This window comes from Drosophila busckii, chromosome 2L (genome assembly GCF_011750605.1).
Source record: "Drosophila busckii strain San Diego stock center, stock number 13000-0081.31 chromosome 2L, ASM1175060v1, whole genome shotgun sequence".
Classification (NCBI taxonomy): Eukaryota; Metazoa; Arthropoda; class Insecta; order Diptera; family Drosophilidae; genus Drosophila; species Drosophila busckii.
This window is the reverse complement of record NC_046604.1, coordinates 4,625,236-4,644,040: the sequence shown is the minus strand read 5'-3', so window position 1 is coordinate 4,644,040 and position 18,805 is coordinate 4,625,236. Positions and strand designations below refer to the sequence as shown.

General features: G+C 37.1%; 2 protein-coding genes across 4 annotated transcripts in view; one reads left to right on the top strand and one right to left on the bottom strand.

Annotated features, from left to right (window-relative positions):
* Positions 1–287: 287 nt before the first annotated feature.
* LOC108601567 (lipase 1) lies at positions 288–2,764 on the top strand. Its single transcript, XM_017989470.2, has 3 exons — positions 288–551; positions 1,465–2,136; positions 2,188–2,764. Exons 1-3 carry the CDS (start codon positions 438–440, stop codon positions 2,665–2,667), a joined length of 1,266 nt encoding a protein of 421 aa, XP_017844959.2. The 5' UTR covers positions 288–437; the 3' UTR covers positions 2,668–2,764.
* Positions 2,765–5,064: 2,300 nt separating this feature from the next.
* The window catches only part of LOC108607879 (E3 ubiquitin-protein ligase TRIM9), an 88,037-nt gene continuing 74,296 nt past the window's right edge, over positions 5,065–18,805 (bottom strand). The window contains exons 2-10 of one of the 3 annotated variants that reach the window (XM_033294089.1): positions 14,400–14,495; positions 14,209–14,340; positions 14,043–14,144; positions 13,823–13,982; positions 12,274–12,303; positions 10,648–10,787; positions 10,443–10,581; positions 7,555–7,788; positions 5,065–5,581 (exon numbers count right to left, since the gene is read on the bottom strand). In XM_033294089.1, coding sequence (XP_033149980.1) covers positions 5,292–5,581; positions 7,555–7,788; positions 10,443–10,581; positions 10,648–10,787; positions 12,274–12,303; positions 13,823–13,982; positions 14,043–14,144; positions 14,209–14,340; positions 14,400–14,495 — 1,323 coding nt within the window. In that variant the 3' untranslated portion in view covers positions 5,065–5,291. The remainder of the gene's footprint in view (positions 5,582–7,554; positions 7,789–10,442; positions 10,582–10,647; positions 10,788–12,273; positions 12,304–13,822; positions 13,983–14,042; positions 14,145–14,208; positions 14,341–14,399; positions 14,496–18,805) is intronic. The other 2 variants (XM_033294090.1, XM_033294092.1) reach the window with 2 other exon arrangements.

Sequence of the window (18,805 nt, the reverse complement as noted above, 5' to 3'; positions counted from 1 at the left end):
AGCAACCGACCAACCACCCGCAAGTGAATTAAAAATTTAATTTTTCAATCTAGCAACGGGCCCAAACATGTGCACCACACCAAATCTGATTAGGCAGCCAGCCAGCCACTCAGAGCGGGCGCTCTGCACAATTTGCACAATCAACAAGAGAGTTCTAGTTGAACAAGCGGGGCCAGCAATGAAGCCATTTCGATTAATAGCTCGCCACGTTTGATTGGACAGTCGATCAAAAGCAGCAGCAGCTGTCAGTTTTTATTTTTGTTTATACATTTTATTTGTCACAGTTATTGGCATTACATGTGTATTAAGGCATTAGCCACAGCTGCTGTTGTAGATGCTGCAGATAGCGCTGGCGCAACTAATTGCCACTGACCGTGACAGCTCAGTGGCTCACTGGCTGTAAATTTTGTGGGCTTTGCAGTTGTTTAGTTGCTCAAATGCGGTGTCTGGCTATATATACTTCACTAGTCTTTAGTGTGAGCTTGAGCGCGGCAAGCTATTTGGAGGATGCCTTTCCAGCGAGCGTGCGGGAGGATGCAAAGCTTACAACGGTGCGTATACGCAATGAAAGTTCGATCAGTGTAAGAGCTATAAGTGTAATGGGAGTTTCAAAAGTTTGCATTTATGGTTGAGTAGCGTGTGTGTCACAGCATTAAATAATATTTACTTCAAATTTATGAGTTTATATTTAGTTTGAGCTAATAGTAGATGCTGATGTTTGAAGAGAATCCAATTCGAAACAGCAACTTTCATTGAATGAGTTTTCGTTAAGAGTTGAGCTGATTTTTTTTAAATTAAATAATTCCGGATTAGTATATGTATGGACTTATCTGATCCTTTTGTTAGTATTAATTATATATAACTAGATTAAGTTGCCTCAACGGTAACAGCAAGCTTGTTTCAACTAAATAAAAATCAAAAGAATTAAAAAAAAAAAAAATATGCCGGCGGCATTAAATTAAATGAGTTAGTACATTAACATTGAGCCCCACATTTAGTTGATGGGTAGCGCTGGATAAGACTTCGATATTGCCGATTTAGCTCTTTGATAATTGGACTATAATTAGGACAGCATTTAGGCCTGTTGACAAACTTTTATTTCTAGCAAATAGATATTGCTTTTCTTAGTGGCATCTTCAGTGAAGAAAATAATGCTGGCCATTGATATCTGTCTATATATCCAGCAATCAATCTGCGGCAAAGCTGAAGACTCATAAGCTTTCGGCATTGATCTTTATGTTCCAGAAGCGTAATTATCAGATAAAGTTGGTAGTTTCTTTAAATGCCATGTAAGCCTTTGAAATTTCCTCAATTACCATTGGCATATTGAAATCTCATTATATTGAGCATTATGATCTTAATTAACTGATGATTGCGACGAAAATCCTTATCCATTCTTAGCATCATTACATTGTATACATTGTTTCTATACTAAGGCATCTAATTTATTTTTTTTTGCTACAGCTGCAACTGCTCACCAAGTACAATTATCCTGGAGCGGAGTATGCGGTCACCACCGAGGACAACTACAAGCTGCACATGCAGCGCATACCGAGGCATGGCGCCTCGCCCGTGCTGCTCATGCATGGGCTGGAAGATTCCGCCGACACGTGGCTGCTGATGGGTCCGCATAGCGCACTCGGCTATTATCTGTACGATGCTGGCTACGATGTCTGGATGGGCAATGCGCGTGGCAATCGCTACTCACGCGGGCATACGCAGCTCAATCCGAGTGTGGATCGAGCTTATTGGAATTTCTCATTCCATGAGATTGGCTACTATGATCTGGCGGCCAAGATTGACTTTGTGCTGCAGCAGACGGGCAAGTCGAAGCTGAGCTATGTGGGTCACTCGCAAGGCACCACCAGCATCTTTGTGCTGACCTCCAGTCGACCCGAGTACAATGAGAAGCTGCATGTGATGCTCACAGTGGCGCCAGTGGCATATACCACGCACTTGAGAATTCCCAGGATAGCTGAGCTGCGCACTATGCTCAATGTGATTGGCGATCAATTTGAGCTATTTCCGCATCCGATTAAGGTCACCGATTCGTGCTTGCTGTCGGCCAAGACAGTGGAGAGCTGCATGAATTTGCTTTCGCAGTTCCTGGGCAAGAACTATGCAGAGTTCAATTTTGTAAGTCTCTCTCTAACACTCGCTCTCTTTCTCACTCCAATTGCTTTGCAGACCATGTTTCCAGTTATATTGGGTCACATACCCGCGGGCGCCAGCAGCAGACAATTCATTCACTATCTGCAAATGCAGCAATCGAATCGCTTCTGTCGCTACGATCTGGGCAAGCAGAATCAGCGCGTCTATGGGCGTGCCACGCCTCCGGAGTACCCAGTGGAGCGCATTACAGCGCCCGTAGCTTTGTTCTATGCCAAGAATGATTTCCTCAGCGCCGTTGAGGATGTGCAGCGTTTGGCCAAGCGGCTGCCGAATCTTGTCGAGAATCATTTGTATTCGTATAAGAAATGGAATCATATCGACATACTGTGGGGCATAAGCGCCAGGCGTGTGGCACAGCCACGTATGTTGCAAGTGCTGCAGCATTGGGAAAGTGGACAGCAGACGCCGCTGCCGCCAGACAGCAGCAGCAGCAGTCTCGAGGAGGCGGAGACCGAGACGGAGCAGGAGCAGCAGACGGACGAGCAGTTGCCCTGAGTTCGGTTTTTTCAATTTGGTGTTGGTGTTTATTGTTGTTGGTGCCTGTCATTGAAACATTGAATATTAATTATAGTTATGTTGGCTGCCACACTGAGCTGTAAGCTGTTTGAATTTCATATGCATGAGTTTGTGGCTAAAGTTAAGCAGCTTTGGCTGTTGCCCACCACGTGCCACAAGCAACAACCAACCAGCAACAGCAACAACAACAGCACAAACGCTTGGGGAATTTGTGAACGCAACGAGGCGCGAAAACATTTACTCAACACTTAGCGCCAGTTGGCAGCTTGCGATGTTGCAAGTTTGTTCAAGCTTTAGTTCGGGGAAGCGACGTGCGACGAAAGTTTTATGATTTATGAAGCGTACGCTGCTGAACAGACAGCTTGCCCCACTTGCCCCACAGCTTCGTGTTGGGCCGCGACGGAAACGGAAGTGGCCAACACCAAGCATGCCCCATGTGCTAGCGTTATAAAAAATGCACACACACACACAGACACGTAGTTAAAGCTAAAATAGCAAACAATGCTAAGCCGAAATAATAAAAGTTGCTTGGCGGTTTTTTTTCTTAGCGTTGCGCTCATTAAAAAATTTCGCTTAGAGCTAAAGTTCCCCACCCACACACACCACACACACACACACCTGTGGCGGCGGCTCTTCATGTCGATTGCTTGACACAAGCCGATTTTTTCTAAGCGTTTGTGATTGCTGCTGCTGGCTGCTGCTTGCGGCTGCTGCTGTCGCTGTTGCTGTTGTTGCGCTGTGTAAAGTTAAGTGTGTAATTTGTAAAAGTGTCTGCGGCATTGTTGATGACACACATAACGCTCGACAATAAAAATTGGCACAATGAACTCACTCACAACAGACTAAGCTGCAAAATAAACAAAAGCTAATAGATTAAATGCAACTGCATTTTAATGAGCTGCTTAGCTGATGTAAATGTTTGTGAACAAGCAAAAAGTTTGCGCACTTGAACATTTAGATTATTAAAAAATTAAAACATTGAACATTTAAATTACTGAACATTTAAATTATTAAAAAATAGAACACTGAACATTTAAATTATTAAAAAATTAAAACACTTCATAACTAATACATTAAACAATGTATGCTATAAAATATGCTGCTTTCATTTATTTCAAATTAAATATAGCGGGCACTTGCTAAATATTGTTTTGACTAAAGGCATTTAATTATTTAATAAGTATCAGCTTATTTAATGATTAAGAAAGCTAAACTCGCAGTACTTAGCTAAACAATAATTAAACTTGAAACAATTTGATTTTCTTTTAATTTGTGCATAAACTATTAAAAATAATTGATTTAATTTTAATTTATGATTTCTACTTAAGCTATAAAATTATTAGAATAAAGAGAACTGCATTTAAATAATAATTTTATAGCTAAAAAATGCTTAGTGCTTAAACAAAACAACACATTAATTAAACTTAAAAGCTTACAAAAAATTAAGCTATTTATAAATCAGCATAAAATGCAAATCTGTTTTTAATTGGTTTGTTTAGAATATAACGTTTTTTATTTGTTTACCTTTGAATTTTAATTTCTATGCATATTTTTTTTGATCGCCATTACTTTGCTGTAAAGTCATCGAACTGCAAATTAAGTATACGCATTGTTGTCAGAGTCTAGACAAAGCGCTCATTAAATAAAAATTGCCACTGCTCGTTGTGTATGCCATGAAATTTAATTTTTTATTAATAGGTATTATTATTACATAGTTTTATAAATATTAAACATGCATGGTATGGTAACTTTATTTTAATTGTTTATATAGCGTATATAGACTTAAATGCTGCATATATATATAAATTATTGTATTTTTAATTCAAATGCTCATTGAGTAAAAATAATAAACACGAATAGATGAAAGTAGTACATTAATTACATTACAATAAATGAATACACTAGTATTTACAAATATGCGTTATATACTTATTTAAATGTGTTTTTGTATAAGCAAAAATTGTTAGTGCTTTTTTTATATAATGGAAATTTGTTGCTGCACATTTAATTAACATTGAGAATGTGAAATTTGTTTGGTTTCTTTGTTTTTTTTTTCCGTTATTATGCTTTGACAATTCAGTCTTTAAACTAAAAATAAATCGTTATACAATTAATGTATTTATATGTTTTTCATAGACAGACATATATTTGAATAGCATACTAATTGCTTATAAATTTATCAGCATTTATTATTTTTTTAAACATTTGTTTTTGCTTTTTTTTTTGGTATTGTGCACGCTGCTTGAATTTTTGGCTTTGTATTGCGAAAAAAAAAACATTTAGACGTTTTTATAATATTTTACATGCAGTAATTGCAAATTATTTGTAATAATTATTTGATTAAGCAACATTTGTTTAACGTTTTATAAACGCTGCTTTAAATATTTTTTGGTTAAGTGTAGTTTATAGTGTAATAGATATGTCGCTAAACTTTGCCCGAGACTACAGTTAGAAGCATATATATATAGTATAGTAATTAAGTATGTGTGTAGTATAAAGTAATGTGATTATAAGCTATATGTATATATAGACATTGATAACTACTAAGTCTGCAAGCATTATGTACAAAATTCGCTACATCGACATCGTTTCTAGGCCTTAACTTAAAAATAATCCATCTTGGGCGCATCCAGCATTGTGTGCATGGTTAGAGTAACGCCTCGATTAATGCTCACCGCCGGATAGAACACGCCGTAGAGATCGCGAAAAGCAACTGAGCCCTGCGGCATTTCGTTTACCAAGAAACTGAGCGTATGCCGCTCCAGATCCAGGAGCACGCCAATGGTGCTGCCAGTGCTGATGCCGCCCTCAACGCGACGCTCGTGCACCGAATTGTGCTGGAACCACGAGCGAGTGCGATCGATGTACATGGCAAACGACTTTTCATCTTTGCCTGCAGTAGCATAAACAAATAAAAATTATTAATATTTAAATTTAATAGTGCATATGAAGTGTATATAAATAAAATTGTATAAATAAAGATTTAAATACTTAATACTTAAGTCAAAGTCTCACATTATTAATCAATTCAAACTATTAAGCTATTTCCACACTATTATTTAGATAATATTAACTTTATATCAAATATTTTAATTATTTTTATCTTATTCTTCACTATTTTAAAAGCTTTAGGTATATATTTTCTTTAACTATTTTGCTGCGCTGCTTGCTTGCATATTAATAATTTAAAGTCTCTTCTTCATATAGTACTAATTAATTCAATTAAAGAATTTAAAATCAACCTCAAACTAAACCAAATTTAGCTTGGAGCTGGCTTTGGTATTCACAGTTGTTCCTATGGAGTTGACAGATGCATTTGAAAATGTTTTTTTTCAACTTAAATGTAGAAATATTTTTAAAATCACACTCATCTAATGCTTGAAGCTTTAGTTCAGTTTTTTTTTTTTATATATATTTGCATGCATTCATTTATTTTTATGTAAAATCTTCAGTTTATTTTGAAAAGCACACTCACTGCCATTTTCCAACTTGCTGCACATTGCTTATTTCTTCTTCTTGCTTGGCATATAAATTTAATAAACGAACCTCTTGGCTACCTACGTCATAACAGTGTCCATCAGTTTTTTGTGAAGCGGCAAACGCTTTTACAAATTCACAAAATGTCAATTATGCGCCTCTCTAGACAAGTTTCCATTTCACATTTCCCATTGAAATCCCCTAGCAACTGACAACTCAAAAAGTAGAAAGCAACAACAATAGCAGTCGCTGCTCACGTTTTTGGCAACTTGGCAATATTGCATTATTGTTAGTTTTCAGTTTGAGTCCCTTGAGCTGCGACTGCCACTGCGACTGCGACATTTGCAACTTGAAATTTAATTTAAAAGAATTTCACGTTGATGCGGCAGCAACAACTTATAGCGTGAAACTGTGGACACGTGTTAAATGAAGCGTGTGAGGCAGCTTTAAAAAATAATTTGTGGCAGGCGCGTGTGCATCCTTTTGCTCACACAAATAAACTTTTGTCAAGCGCAAAGTTTAAGTACCGCAGTTTTAATTACTTTTGTCTCTCTCTCTCTGTCGGCCCTGGCAACTGCCACTGCCAAGGCGAAAGCCTCAAGCTCTGGGGCACTTTCAATCAATTTGGCATTGCATAGTTGCCTGGCTGGCGCTTTTGTTTGTGTTTGTTTGGCACCTACACGCACACACACGTACTTAGCTACGCTTCCGCGCTGGTAACGGAAACTTCTTGGCAGCAGCAGCAAAACTTTGAGCCACGCACGAAGAAATGGCAAAAGTTTCGTTCAGTAGACACGCCCACCAATCGGCAAACGGCTCAGTTTATATTGGCTGACAAAAGTTTTGTCGTCGCGTCTCGCATTACTCGCTTGCCGCACTTATTAGCCTGCCAATTTGATTGCCTGCCGCTAGATGGCGCTAACGTACAGCTATGTGTTCAATTTTTAAATTGAATGCAGCAATTCGGCACAAAAGTGCGCATAAATAAAATATAAATAAAAGTATTTTAAATTTCCAAGTTTGTTAAGTTGTTAAATGAATTAAATGACTCTCTTGCAATAGTTTGGATAGCTCAGTTGTTTCAAATTTAATAAGCAGCGGGTAATTGAAAAAGAAGTATACAATATGTATATCTATAATATTAAATATAAAAAGTATATACAGCTACTAATTGAGCTAGAAGATTTCATTTAGCTTAAAACTAATGTATACAAAATATATAAAAAAAATTGTTAGTCAGCTGCACGGTTCGAGCTTAAGTTTTATAACTAGACGCTCAACACAAAAATTTAATTAATCATAATGAAAATATTTTTGAATTTAATTCGTGGTATTTTTAGTTTTTTGTTTTTTATTTATTTTATTTTCTTATTATTTCTTTCTACTTACCCAACATTTTATTTCTGGCCACATCGATGCGGGCCACACCAAATGCCGGATCCGTGTCCGCCGTATAGTTATCAATGGTGAACTCCCAGTAGTGCACGCCGCGCGAGAAGCCAACGGAGCCGAGCGCCACACGATGCTCCCAGCCCTCAACGGAGACTGTAGCATTATTTTTGCTAAAGATTAGACCAGAGCCGGCGCCGCCGCTTAGCACGGGATCAAACGTAAACCAGGCAACTGCAACAATAAAGTAATGGCAAATAGTAAGTGAAAAGTGCAGTGCAAGTCTCCAAGGTGAAGCTGCAGCTCAATTGCTCTGGCTAAATATTGTTATGGCTACAAAAATATTCAACACAGACAGACAAACAGTAAATATTTAATATCTAGTTTTAGTTTGTAGTTTTTTCTCATTGCGCTTTGTGCTGCAAGTGCAAGCGCCTCAGCAATTTTCTGCATTGTCAAAGCTCAAGTGGCCATGGCCTCGACCACTCGCAGCTGAACTGGACTGGACTGCATTGCAGTGGGGCTAGTTTATGCGAGACAAGTGCTGGAGTCGCCTAGGACCTCGAGTCGAGTCGAGTGCTTTATTAAATTTACTTTTATTGTTGTGGCGTTGTTAAGTGGCCAAAGCCAAAGGCGACTGGGGAAATGCGCGCTAAAGGCAGCTCAAGAATGCTGGCACCTCCTACTTGCTGTTGGTCCTGTTGTTGTTGGTCCTGTGGCTGCTTTTATTGCCCACTAAAGGCAATTGTATGTGTGTGCAAACTTGCCCACAAAGCCGCCCACAACAGACTTTGGCTTGACTTATTGTTTGCTTTGCTTTATTATTATCGTTAAATCGTTCTAGGCATATGACTTTGACTTGAGCACAATTTATCGAAAGCAAATAAACCCACAGCCCGTTAGAGATAAGTGTAAATTAAAGCCTGATCAATTTTATGCGCTGACATCAGCAGAAATGTGCGTTCAGCTTGGCTGTAAAATGGCAAAGTCCATTACAACTTAAGCTACTCGAATTTGTTTCGTCTTAGGCAGTAAAGCTCTGAGCTATGACTTGCAGTTAGTGTGAGTTACTTGAACTTTTAATTGAGCAATAAATGTTTACTAGCATAACTTTAGTTTATTTATATTAAAATACATTGCTTGGCATTTGTAGTCTAACAAAATATTGCTGCAACTTTTACTTTTGTCACTTTTTATTGCTGCAAGCTAGAAAAAAGGTTTCAATATCTTTCATTAGAGTGTTGAATATATTTTTTTAAGCATTTGCTAATATTTTAGAAATGATTTCAAATGTAACAAACACTTTTCATCAATGATTGTAACCTGATTGGGTTTTTGGCCTTTCGCCAATCCTTGCAACGAATGTTGGGTCTGCTTAACACTCCCAATCTATAAATTTATCAAATTTAAAAACAAAACATAATTTTAAATACTTTTAAATTTAGTTTTAAATATTTTTATGCTAATCATGTTCTTTATCGTCGATGTCATAGTGACAATTAAACAAATTTATAAATAATAATAAATTGTAGCTTGCTAAGATCTTTTGCTTATTTAAATGCTATTTAATGCTTATTTAAATGTTAGTTGCAGCAGCAACAAATTATAGAAGACATAATTATTGAAAATATTTCAAGCTGCAATGAATAAAGCTGAAGCAATTGTAAAAATGTTTTAAGCTAACAATAAAATTTATTTTCAACTTGTTTTCTATTTTGACCTAACTAAGCATAAGTGAAATTAATGCGCATATTAAAAGCAAAATATATTTAATTGTATATATTTTTGTATACATAAATAAATGCTTATTCTTCTAAATAATTGTATATGGGATAAAGCAATCTGGTGTAGCAAATATATTTATATAAAAAAATATTATAATATTATTTTCATAAGTGATATTTTCATAAACTTTTATTTTTTAAGCTTAAAGCTGTACAAAATATATTTGGAATTTATTTATTTAATTTTAAGCATAGAATTATTGTATTTGATTTATTGGTTTAGTTTTAATGAGAGCTCATTATTGCGGCCAACGTATACTTGCTGCGTATACTTAATACAACCTTGCAGCTTGAGGCTGCGAACTTTAATGATCTGAATTAGCAGCCAAGCGCGACAACTGCATTAATTAGGCGCTCCCTATAATTACCGCCATGCAAGTTGGCCAAGCTATACATTAACCCTTTGGCTGATATACATTTTTCATTTGCTGAGCGTTGTGCACGTGTTGACCCTAAAACGGACACGCGCCATTAAATGCGCGCTCGTTAATTACTTGGGCATACTTGGGCTGCAAATGTAAACACTTAATAAAATAACAAATTTGCTGGCAAGGCTCGAATGTCTGGAGTTCGGCTCGCCGCCGCGCAATAATCAATTAAAAGTTGCAAATTAGTAGCGAGTGCTAACTAATACTAGAAGCGGGGCTAAGCAATTTTGTAAATTAAATAACTTGATGCGTCAGTTTCGCTTGCTGTGTGCTTGGGGGGCGGTGGAAGGTGGGCGGGGTTTTGTCAGGTGGCGTATGCATCAATCAAGTGAGAATTGGATTGCGAATGGGAAAACACTGCAATGAAGTCGCCGCTGGGCCTGCAGGCGGGCGCAACACAGGCGTAGAGTCAAAAAGGGGTCAATGGCTGTTTGACATGCAAAGCACACAAGAGTGGGAGGAGCTGGGGGGGTGGTGTTGCTGCTGCTGCTGCTGGTGTACACGTCACGGACTGGCGCATGACCGAAAAGGATTAAATTATAAAACAGTTGGCAAAGTAGCTCCCAACAGCGGCAGCTTGGAGCTTGGAGCTGATACCACTAGTCAGAGTAAGTTTAATTGAAAAACCTAGTACGAATAGTATTAAAATAAAAGGGGGGGAGCGGGTCGGACTTACCTTCAGCCGTTTGCAGTCCAATCAGCTCAGAGTATTCACCCTCGCCGGCACTGTTGAAGGCCTTGACGCGGGCATTGTACATGGAATTGAAGTGCAGACCGTCAACGGTGCAAATTGTTTCCTTGCCACAGTAGACTTCCTGCAAAATGGCAAATGTCGAATATATATAACTGAGTATATATATATATATGTTAGCAGTACTCACTCGAAATTCACCGCCGCTGCCGTCGTCCAGCTCCAGCACATAGCCCTCGACAAAGGAATGATTTGGTGGCTGCCACGCAACGGTCACTGAATTATTTTCCGCCGAGCAGTCACTGGGAATTATGGTGGGCGTCATGGGAGCTGTGCAAAGTGGGCGATTTAGTTAGAATTATGCATATATATAGCGAAGATAAGCATGTGTGTGTCAGTGTGTTAATAATTAAAATTGAAGCCAAAAGTTAGTACAAGAAACTAAGAGAGCTACAAAGCAAACTTAACTAAAATTTATTTTAACCCTCTACTGCACTCAGCTTGTCCAAATTATATTTTTTCAATAAAATACAACTTAAGCTGCTTTAAATACAAATTATTTAACTTGAAATAAAAATAAAATTAACTACTATTCAATCAATTCGTAGCATCACAATAAAATATTAAATAGTGCAAAGAGATTGACAATTAACATTAAACTTCGCCTTATAAATTTTCAAACAATGAAAAGCAATATATAATTATATAGCTGTATGCTTTAGAGGGTTAAATATATATACAAAAGTGATGTCCACACCAATTATTGCAAACAAATAAAAAAGTGCAAGCCAAGCTGAAGGCTTCAGTTGGCGCTGTCTAACAATAAGATTATTGCACTATAGAATTAATTCAAAATTACAATTTAAATAATAATAATAATAAAAAGTGCCAAGCGCTTAGGCTTAAGCTGCAGCTTTATGCGCCTTTTATACTAATTGTGGCATCAAAAGTTTATGACGCGTTTAAATTTGTTTAGAAGCGCGGCCAAAAGTATGCTACAAAAAAATTAAGCTGAAAGCCTTGACTGGCGCGTTCAGGTGAAAAAGTTTGCTTGTGAAATTTATTCGAGAAAAAAAAGGATATGGGCAAAGCTAAACGCTCGCCTGCCTTGAGGCGGGTCAGCGCAAATGTCACAAAAATATGTACGCCATATAAAAAAGAGCGAAAGAAAACCATAAAAAAGTAAAAGCAGCAGCAAAAAATGTGAAATAATGAAATGAAGCGGTTTAGTGGTTGGAGAAGCAGAGCGCGTAAAATCAAATAAAAAGCAGCAGACAGAAAAAACATAAAACAAAAAATAAAATATATAAATATGTATGCCACTTGGTGGGGCAGCAAGTTGACAGTTTTTTGTGGTGTAGGCGCAGCAGCAGCAGCAGCAACGGAAGTGAAAATATTTTGACAGCTCTTTTTATTGCACTTTGTTTTTATTATTATTTTTATTATATTTTGTGTTATTTTTTATGAAAATGTGAAAATTATTATGCGTAGGCGCGCCCACATAGCAAAAAAAAAGCAAAAGCAACAAAAAGTCAAGCGCCCAAAGTGCGTTAAAACAAAATGGCCGACAATGAAAATTGCACAATTTTCGAACGTGTGTATGTGTGTGTGTGTGTGTGTGTGTGTGTTAGCTGCAAACCAAATGAAAGCAAATGACTAAAGAATATTGTGTGTGTAGAAAATGTTTCATGAGTTTGCTTTTGGACGCAACAAAAAACAGTTGAAATTGCAAATTTTTAAATTAAAAACAAGAGACAATTTGTTGTTGTTGAATTTTCATTTGTTTATGTTGTTGTGGTTGCATTTTATTGCTCACCTGCCGGACATCTTTCATCCTCATCTTTGACTGCAAATGTTTTTCGGTTTTCATTTATTTTTTTTTTTTATTTTATACAGTAGTGTGTGTATTAAGTTATGGATATTTATGAGTGACAAACACACACAGATATATAAAAGAGAAGCACAAAAAACAATTCGTTATTATATATGCATATATAAACAGTTTATGATTTAATAATAATGCTCATAAATTTTCGAGGCCATTGGCACTCGCAGCTAAAAACGTTTCAAATTTCAACACTTTCGCTTTAATCACTCGTTGGGGTTTAGATTTATTTTTAGTTAAGCGTTGTGTGGTCGGAAATTTGTCAAGAACTTCAACTCACACTTTGCACTTAGAGCTAACAACACCTTTTGTCTAAATTTAAAACACAATGCGCTTTAATTTTCTCCTATCTCAACTATTTTTATTTCCATTTCTATGCGTCCCTAGAGCGCAACATTAGACAATGACACTTAATGAGCGACGCGCTATTGTTTCAACACTTTCAAGTGCCAAACTGAGTGTGTGCGTGTATACATGTGTGCGTGTGTGTGGCGAGCCCCTGCTATGTGTAAATTAGTGACAAAATTTATGCTAGCGTCTAAATTGTGCACTTTAGGGCGTATTAAGTGAGTTTTTATGGTTTAATTTGCAGCCTTTGTTTAGTAAACACTTATGCGAGAACTGAGCGATAATGCAGCCCTGACTATAGCTTAACTATAATTTCTTAATACAAAAGTTATATGACATTTTAAGTTAACTAGTGTGGAGTGATTGTCTTACAGCTGTTGACAACGAATTGGAAAATTGGCAGCTTAGTCTTTTGAGTTATATCAAACAGCAGCGGAATTGATTAAAATATTTATTTAACCTTTAACAAGACTATGAAGCATTTTATCTAATGTTGACTAACGAAATTGTTTAATAAATTGCATGCCAAAACGAATCTGATTCCATTTTAGGCCATTGTTTGACTTTTAGAACAATAAACTTTAAAAAATGTTACTGTTGTTAATGATGTTAATTAATGTTACAGCTAAACACTGAATAATATAGTTGGGTATATATTATTCAGTGTTTAGTTGGGTATATATTATTCAGTGTTTAGTTGGGTATATATTATTCAGTGTTTAGCATTAACATAAATTAAATTGAAAATATACTTTTTTTTTATCATTTTATTGATTTTTTATATATTGTAATAAATTTACGAAACAATGCTGCATTAATTATTTGTATTTAAAGATAATTACTTTGATATTTTAGACTTCCAAACAATTAAATTGATTTATTTATTTGATTTAATTATTTGATTTATTTATTTGATTTAATTGATTCATGTCCTAGCGACTTCATTATTAGTTTGTTATTATTTATATATCACACCTTATTTTCCATTTGTTGTCAACAGCTCTAAGTAAATGCATAATTTATTCTATTATTCTTTCTAACTAAATGCAAGTTTATTTACTAGCAACAATATTTTATTTTAGCAAAACAGTTTGTTTACTTTAATTGATATATGTCTTCAAATTATACGCACCTTTCATTTGTATAAAATTCAAATTATCAATTGCACGTATCAGTGCAGCATCGTCCAGAGTCAAGTCGACAATGGGTGAGACCCTTGGCGCTGCAGTGGTGACCTCCTGGTGCCAGGTCATGTCTGTATTTGCCACGCGATTGATCAGCATAGAGCCCACCTGGCCATAAAAGAAGCGAATAAGCAAACGCATAAAGCTAAGCTAAGTGGTTAAGTTTACCTGTAGAAAGGCGGCGCTGTCAGTCTCTTTCAATGCCTCAATGCAGAATTGAATGAGGCCCGTGGTCTGTTGCAATTTGCCGGTGCAATTCGATTGTTGATCCTGCCAAACAAGCAAAGATAAGTAAGCGGCATATGTGGGGGGACATCTCGTGTGGCCAACTTACCTTGAGTATTCTGATTTTGGTGTCCTTGTCCATGCGTATGGCTTCGAGCAAATACTCGCGACGGTCGTGTATGGCCTGAATGAGAGCCTCGCATTGAGCATGCACCAGGCGCTCGAATTCAATGCAGGATTCCTGCACACACAACACATAATTATATATAGAGGCTATGCTGAGTACAGTTGTGCACTTACCGTTACTTTGTCGCTCATGCCTTTGAGGCGCTGAATGAATTCGGTTGTGGAACGTGCCTTCTCCGACAATTGTTGCAAGTTGTGTGAGAGTTCGGTCTGCCAAAGAAAAAAAATTTGTAGTGCTGATGTCAGTGCTGAGCATAAAATAAAACAGTTTTCCTTTTTTTTTATGAAGTTACATAGCAATGGACTTTAGTCACGCTTGCGGCCATTTTAACATTTTATTTTTTATAGTTTTTTGACAAAGTCTGGCAAAGAAAATGAATTGTTTGCCCAGCGGGCGAGCGAGCGAGCAGCAATATCAATGACAGCACCAAAACTCAAACTCATTTGTGTATGAGAAAAAAGGCAGAAAAGCCCGCAACACGTTTAGTTGTTGTTATTATCATTGTTATTGTGGCTAGCAACATTTGCACTTGACATTGACATGACAGACAGACAGCGCGACAGACAAAATTTGTGCAATTCAATTTACATTTGTGTGCAAAACAATTAAATTACTCATACGCCGCGCCAGTCTGCAATGAAATTTCAATTCATTAGCATTAAAATTGTTTTGCAGCTTCTGTTTCTGTTTTCTTTGCTGCTTAATGAGGCTTTGGCCCGCGGGCCACTTGGCAATGAAACGTGGCAACAAGCGCACGCCCCCAAAACGTGACACACACACAAACACAGAGACAGAGAAATGTTGTCCAGCTCGTTGCAGACTCAACTCAAGTGTTTGCCAGACAACAGCTTCAGCTGTAGCCTCTGGGGCATTTACATGCTTTTCACTTTTCCTACACAATGGTGCAGCAACAAGCCTAGCTGGGGGTAGCTGTATCCCTTTTGTCAGACATGGCGTATACTCATTGCCTTGCTGGTTGAGCTTAAAGACTGCGCGCGCCCATTAAAGCTTGCATTATGTATAAATAATAAATGTACAGAAAAACAAAAACTATAAACAGCCAACCCAATTAGAAAATATTATGCAAAACATTGGGCGTGTTTGGGTTAATAGTGGGTGGGTGTGGGGTTAACAAGGCAGCTTATGACGATTACATTCATTAACTTGAATGCCAGACAGACAGATAGACAGACAGAGCTAAGCGCTGAAAAGTCGACTACAGCTTTTCAAAAGGTGCATACTCAAGTGGGTGGTTGGGTTGGGCTAAGTGCTGGCCAAGAATGCGCCGCGCCGCGCCAACTGTTGAAATTTAATCCCTCAAGGGTTGCTTCAACGCGTTCAGACAGCAACGCTCTGATTTTCTATATGCTTATATAGCCTGCAGCTGTACTCGAGTTGGGAGCTAATGCCAAGCGTCTGTTTTGCATTGATAAGCTGACAATGCCAGCCCAGCCCGCCCCCCGCCCCGCCAACACAAAAGTCCTTTCATATATTAAAACTACTTTTATTTTCTCTCTCTCGCTTTTTGCTGCTGCTCTTTTTTTATATGACGCATCATCATAAAAATATGAAGTGCGCCCAAGTTCGGACTGCCCAGTCAGAGACTCCAAAGTGCTTCGCTGCCTTTTAGCCGACAGTAAAAATAAAAATAATATGACATGTTTATGCGTAGCAGACGCGACGCGGCGACACCGAACACATTCAAAGTTGCCACGCATGCAAATCATATGGGCAGAGCCGACATACGATATATATATATACTACTGTTTAATTCAGTCTGTCGGCTTGACAAAGTTTTGACTTCCTACAGCGGCTGACACATGTGACAAAGCCACAAAACGCGTCGTTATAAATTATTAAGTTGTTAACCTGCCGCTAAGTGCGCCACACAGAACAATTGCCAGGCTCTAGCATTAACAATGAGCCAATGCTGAAGCAGTACTCATTTATAAAAAATTGTTATTGATATAGCAATTCAATATTTATGATTGCCACGAATTTCAAGTCTATACAGTTTAATGGAAAGTTAAATATTAAGTTTAAGCATTTGGACTGGCGCTGTTTTCAAAAATATAAATAAGCTAAATTAACTCTATACATAATGAACTTATAGCTCATGTAGTTAAAAGTGTTTGAGCAACGTATTTATTAACTTTAGAGCAAAATAAATGCAAGCGCTGATCAGTGAGACGGCATTAATTAAAGTCTGCTAGAGTAATGGGCTAGATGCACACTTCAAATCCAGTTAAAGCCTTTTATAGAAGTACGTGACAGAAATATTTATACGTGCTCTACAGACTTAAAATTTGAACTGTAAGCATGGGCATTTATATATAGTCTAGGCCGCAAAAAGGATCTTTATATATATAGAACTTAATATAGATTCTCACTAATTCTCTGCTACAACGCTTATCATTTAATAAATTTCATATATACATCTAATGTTGAATATATATATAACAAGTGCCTAGAGATATGTACTTTGACGTCTCAGAGAAATATAAATTATATACAATAGTATATAGTATAAGAATTTATACATTTATTGTTAGTCTCGTAAGCAAAATATTCAATAAATAAAAGCAAAACAAAAATAAAAAAAAATTATACACAACGCACATAATTTTTTAAAATATTTCTGCACCTAATAATATATTATTGAATAATATATCTTTAAATGCTTTTTGCTATAACAAACCTAATGCGAATGATCTGCGTTAAGTCTAGAATCTGTTTAGATATAGCAAATAAAGTTTGTATCCGTTACTATACATATATTAAAATGCAATTTTAAAGGCCATCTATGATCTAGCAGGCCACCCGAATTTTAAACTCAATTTAAGAGCAAAAAAGGCAAATAGTTTCCAGATGTCTTATTCGAGCATGCAGCTTAAAGATCCGAAATAACAATCAAAGCAATTAGCTGGATGCTTAATTTCCGCAATAATAATTCCAAGCATTATAATAATTTAAATTTAACACTAAAAATCATAGCTGTTTAGTTTCAATTACAATTACTAATACAATTTGGAAAGTAAACGTAATAATTGTAAATTTTATTTACTTGCTGCCGAACTTTCAATTCTACAATTTTGTTTTAGTTGCACATTTACACAATAAATGGAATTAAACAAAGCAATTAAACAATTAAGTTATACGATACTAGTTTTTCTTATCGAAGCAAGTTTATATTCTCAGATATTTTTTCTGAATCGTAGCAAACTCTTTATCGTCATAACTGCTGCGCTTGCTATGATTTGCTTTAAAAGAATTCTAACTAAAATCTCTGAAGATTTCTTTGGTATGCCTGAATATTTGCAAATTTAAAAATTTACTTTACACAAAGTTAAGCTCGCTCGTATTTAACTAATAATAACTTTAATATGTTTCGCTGAAGCAAATGCGCTGTTAATTCGAGTGCATAAAATGCGCTTTGTTGGTTTATTTTTGTTGTTGCTGCAAATGATCTCTTTAACTAAAGATAATATCAGCAGTAAGTACGCATTTTGGTAGTTCGCGTTGACAGTTAAGACTGTGAGGAGTGGTGGGTATGTGTGTGTGTGTGTGTGTGTGTGTTGTGTGTTGCAAGCAGAAAATGCAAATGTTGCTCATGACAGCGCACAATTTGCAACTAGCAGCAGCAACGTTCGTTGCCTCCTCGTTCGTTGCAGATAAAAATCGCAGACTTTGTGGCGACACTGGCAGCGTGCAACAAATAGTTGCCAGAGCTGGCGCCAGCCAGCAACTGTTGCTGCCTTCAGACTACTGTGCGCTTTGGGCCATAATTTAAGCCTTGTGTTCTAAGCCTATAAATAAGCCACATAATTGCAAGAGCGAGACAGAGACTGTTGCTTAGGCAGCTCATTAAGTGCGTGTTGCTGGCAGCTCAAGTAGTCCGAGAGCTCAGCAATTTATAGACTAGACCATGTTAATGCACGAGTTAATAGCTTGCCAGACAGACAGACAGACAGACAAACAAGTTCAAAGTTCAGCGAATGGGCAAAGCCATAATTCAACACTTGATGACTTCAGTTGCACACACACACACAACCAAACATAAACAACTAAATTTACATGCCTCGAGCAGCTACGTGACAACAACAGTCAACAGTCAACAATTCAAGCCATCGAACAGGTGGTCTTAAGCCATGGCCAACAACGCACTTTCATGGCAATAAAGCTGCAGATATATGAGACGCGTTCAAGTAGCGCAAACGGCGAGTTAACGGCCCACAGCATAAACATAAATATTATTAACAACAATTTCGTGTTACATGCAACACGTGGCGGCTGTGGCTCAATTGAGTTGTTGCCGTTGCTGTTGCAAGTCGCTTGAGTTGTTTGCTAATGCTTAGAGTCGTTTACAATCAGACGCTCTAAATGGCCAAAAGATTTGGCATGTCATAAAATATGATGGCAGGCAGCTGTTTGCATAGGGTGACTCAGTATGCAAATTATCAAGAAAAAAATTCAATCAAAAATCTGTTGATTGTCAGAAGCTTTTAGCTTCTCAGTTGGC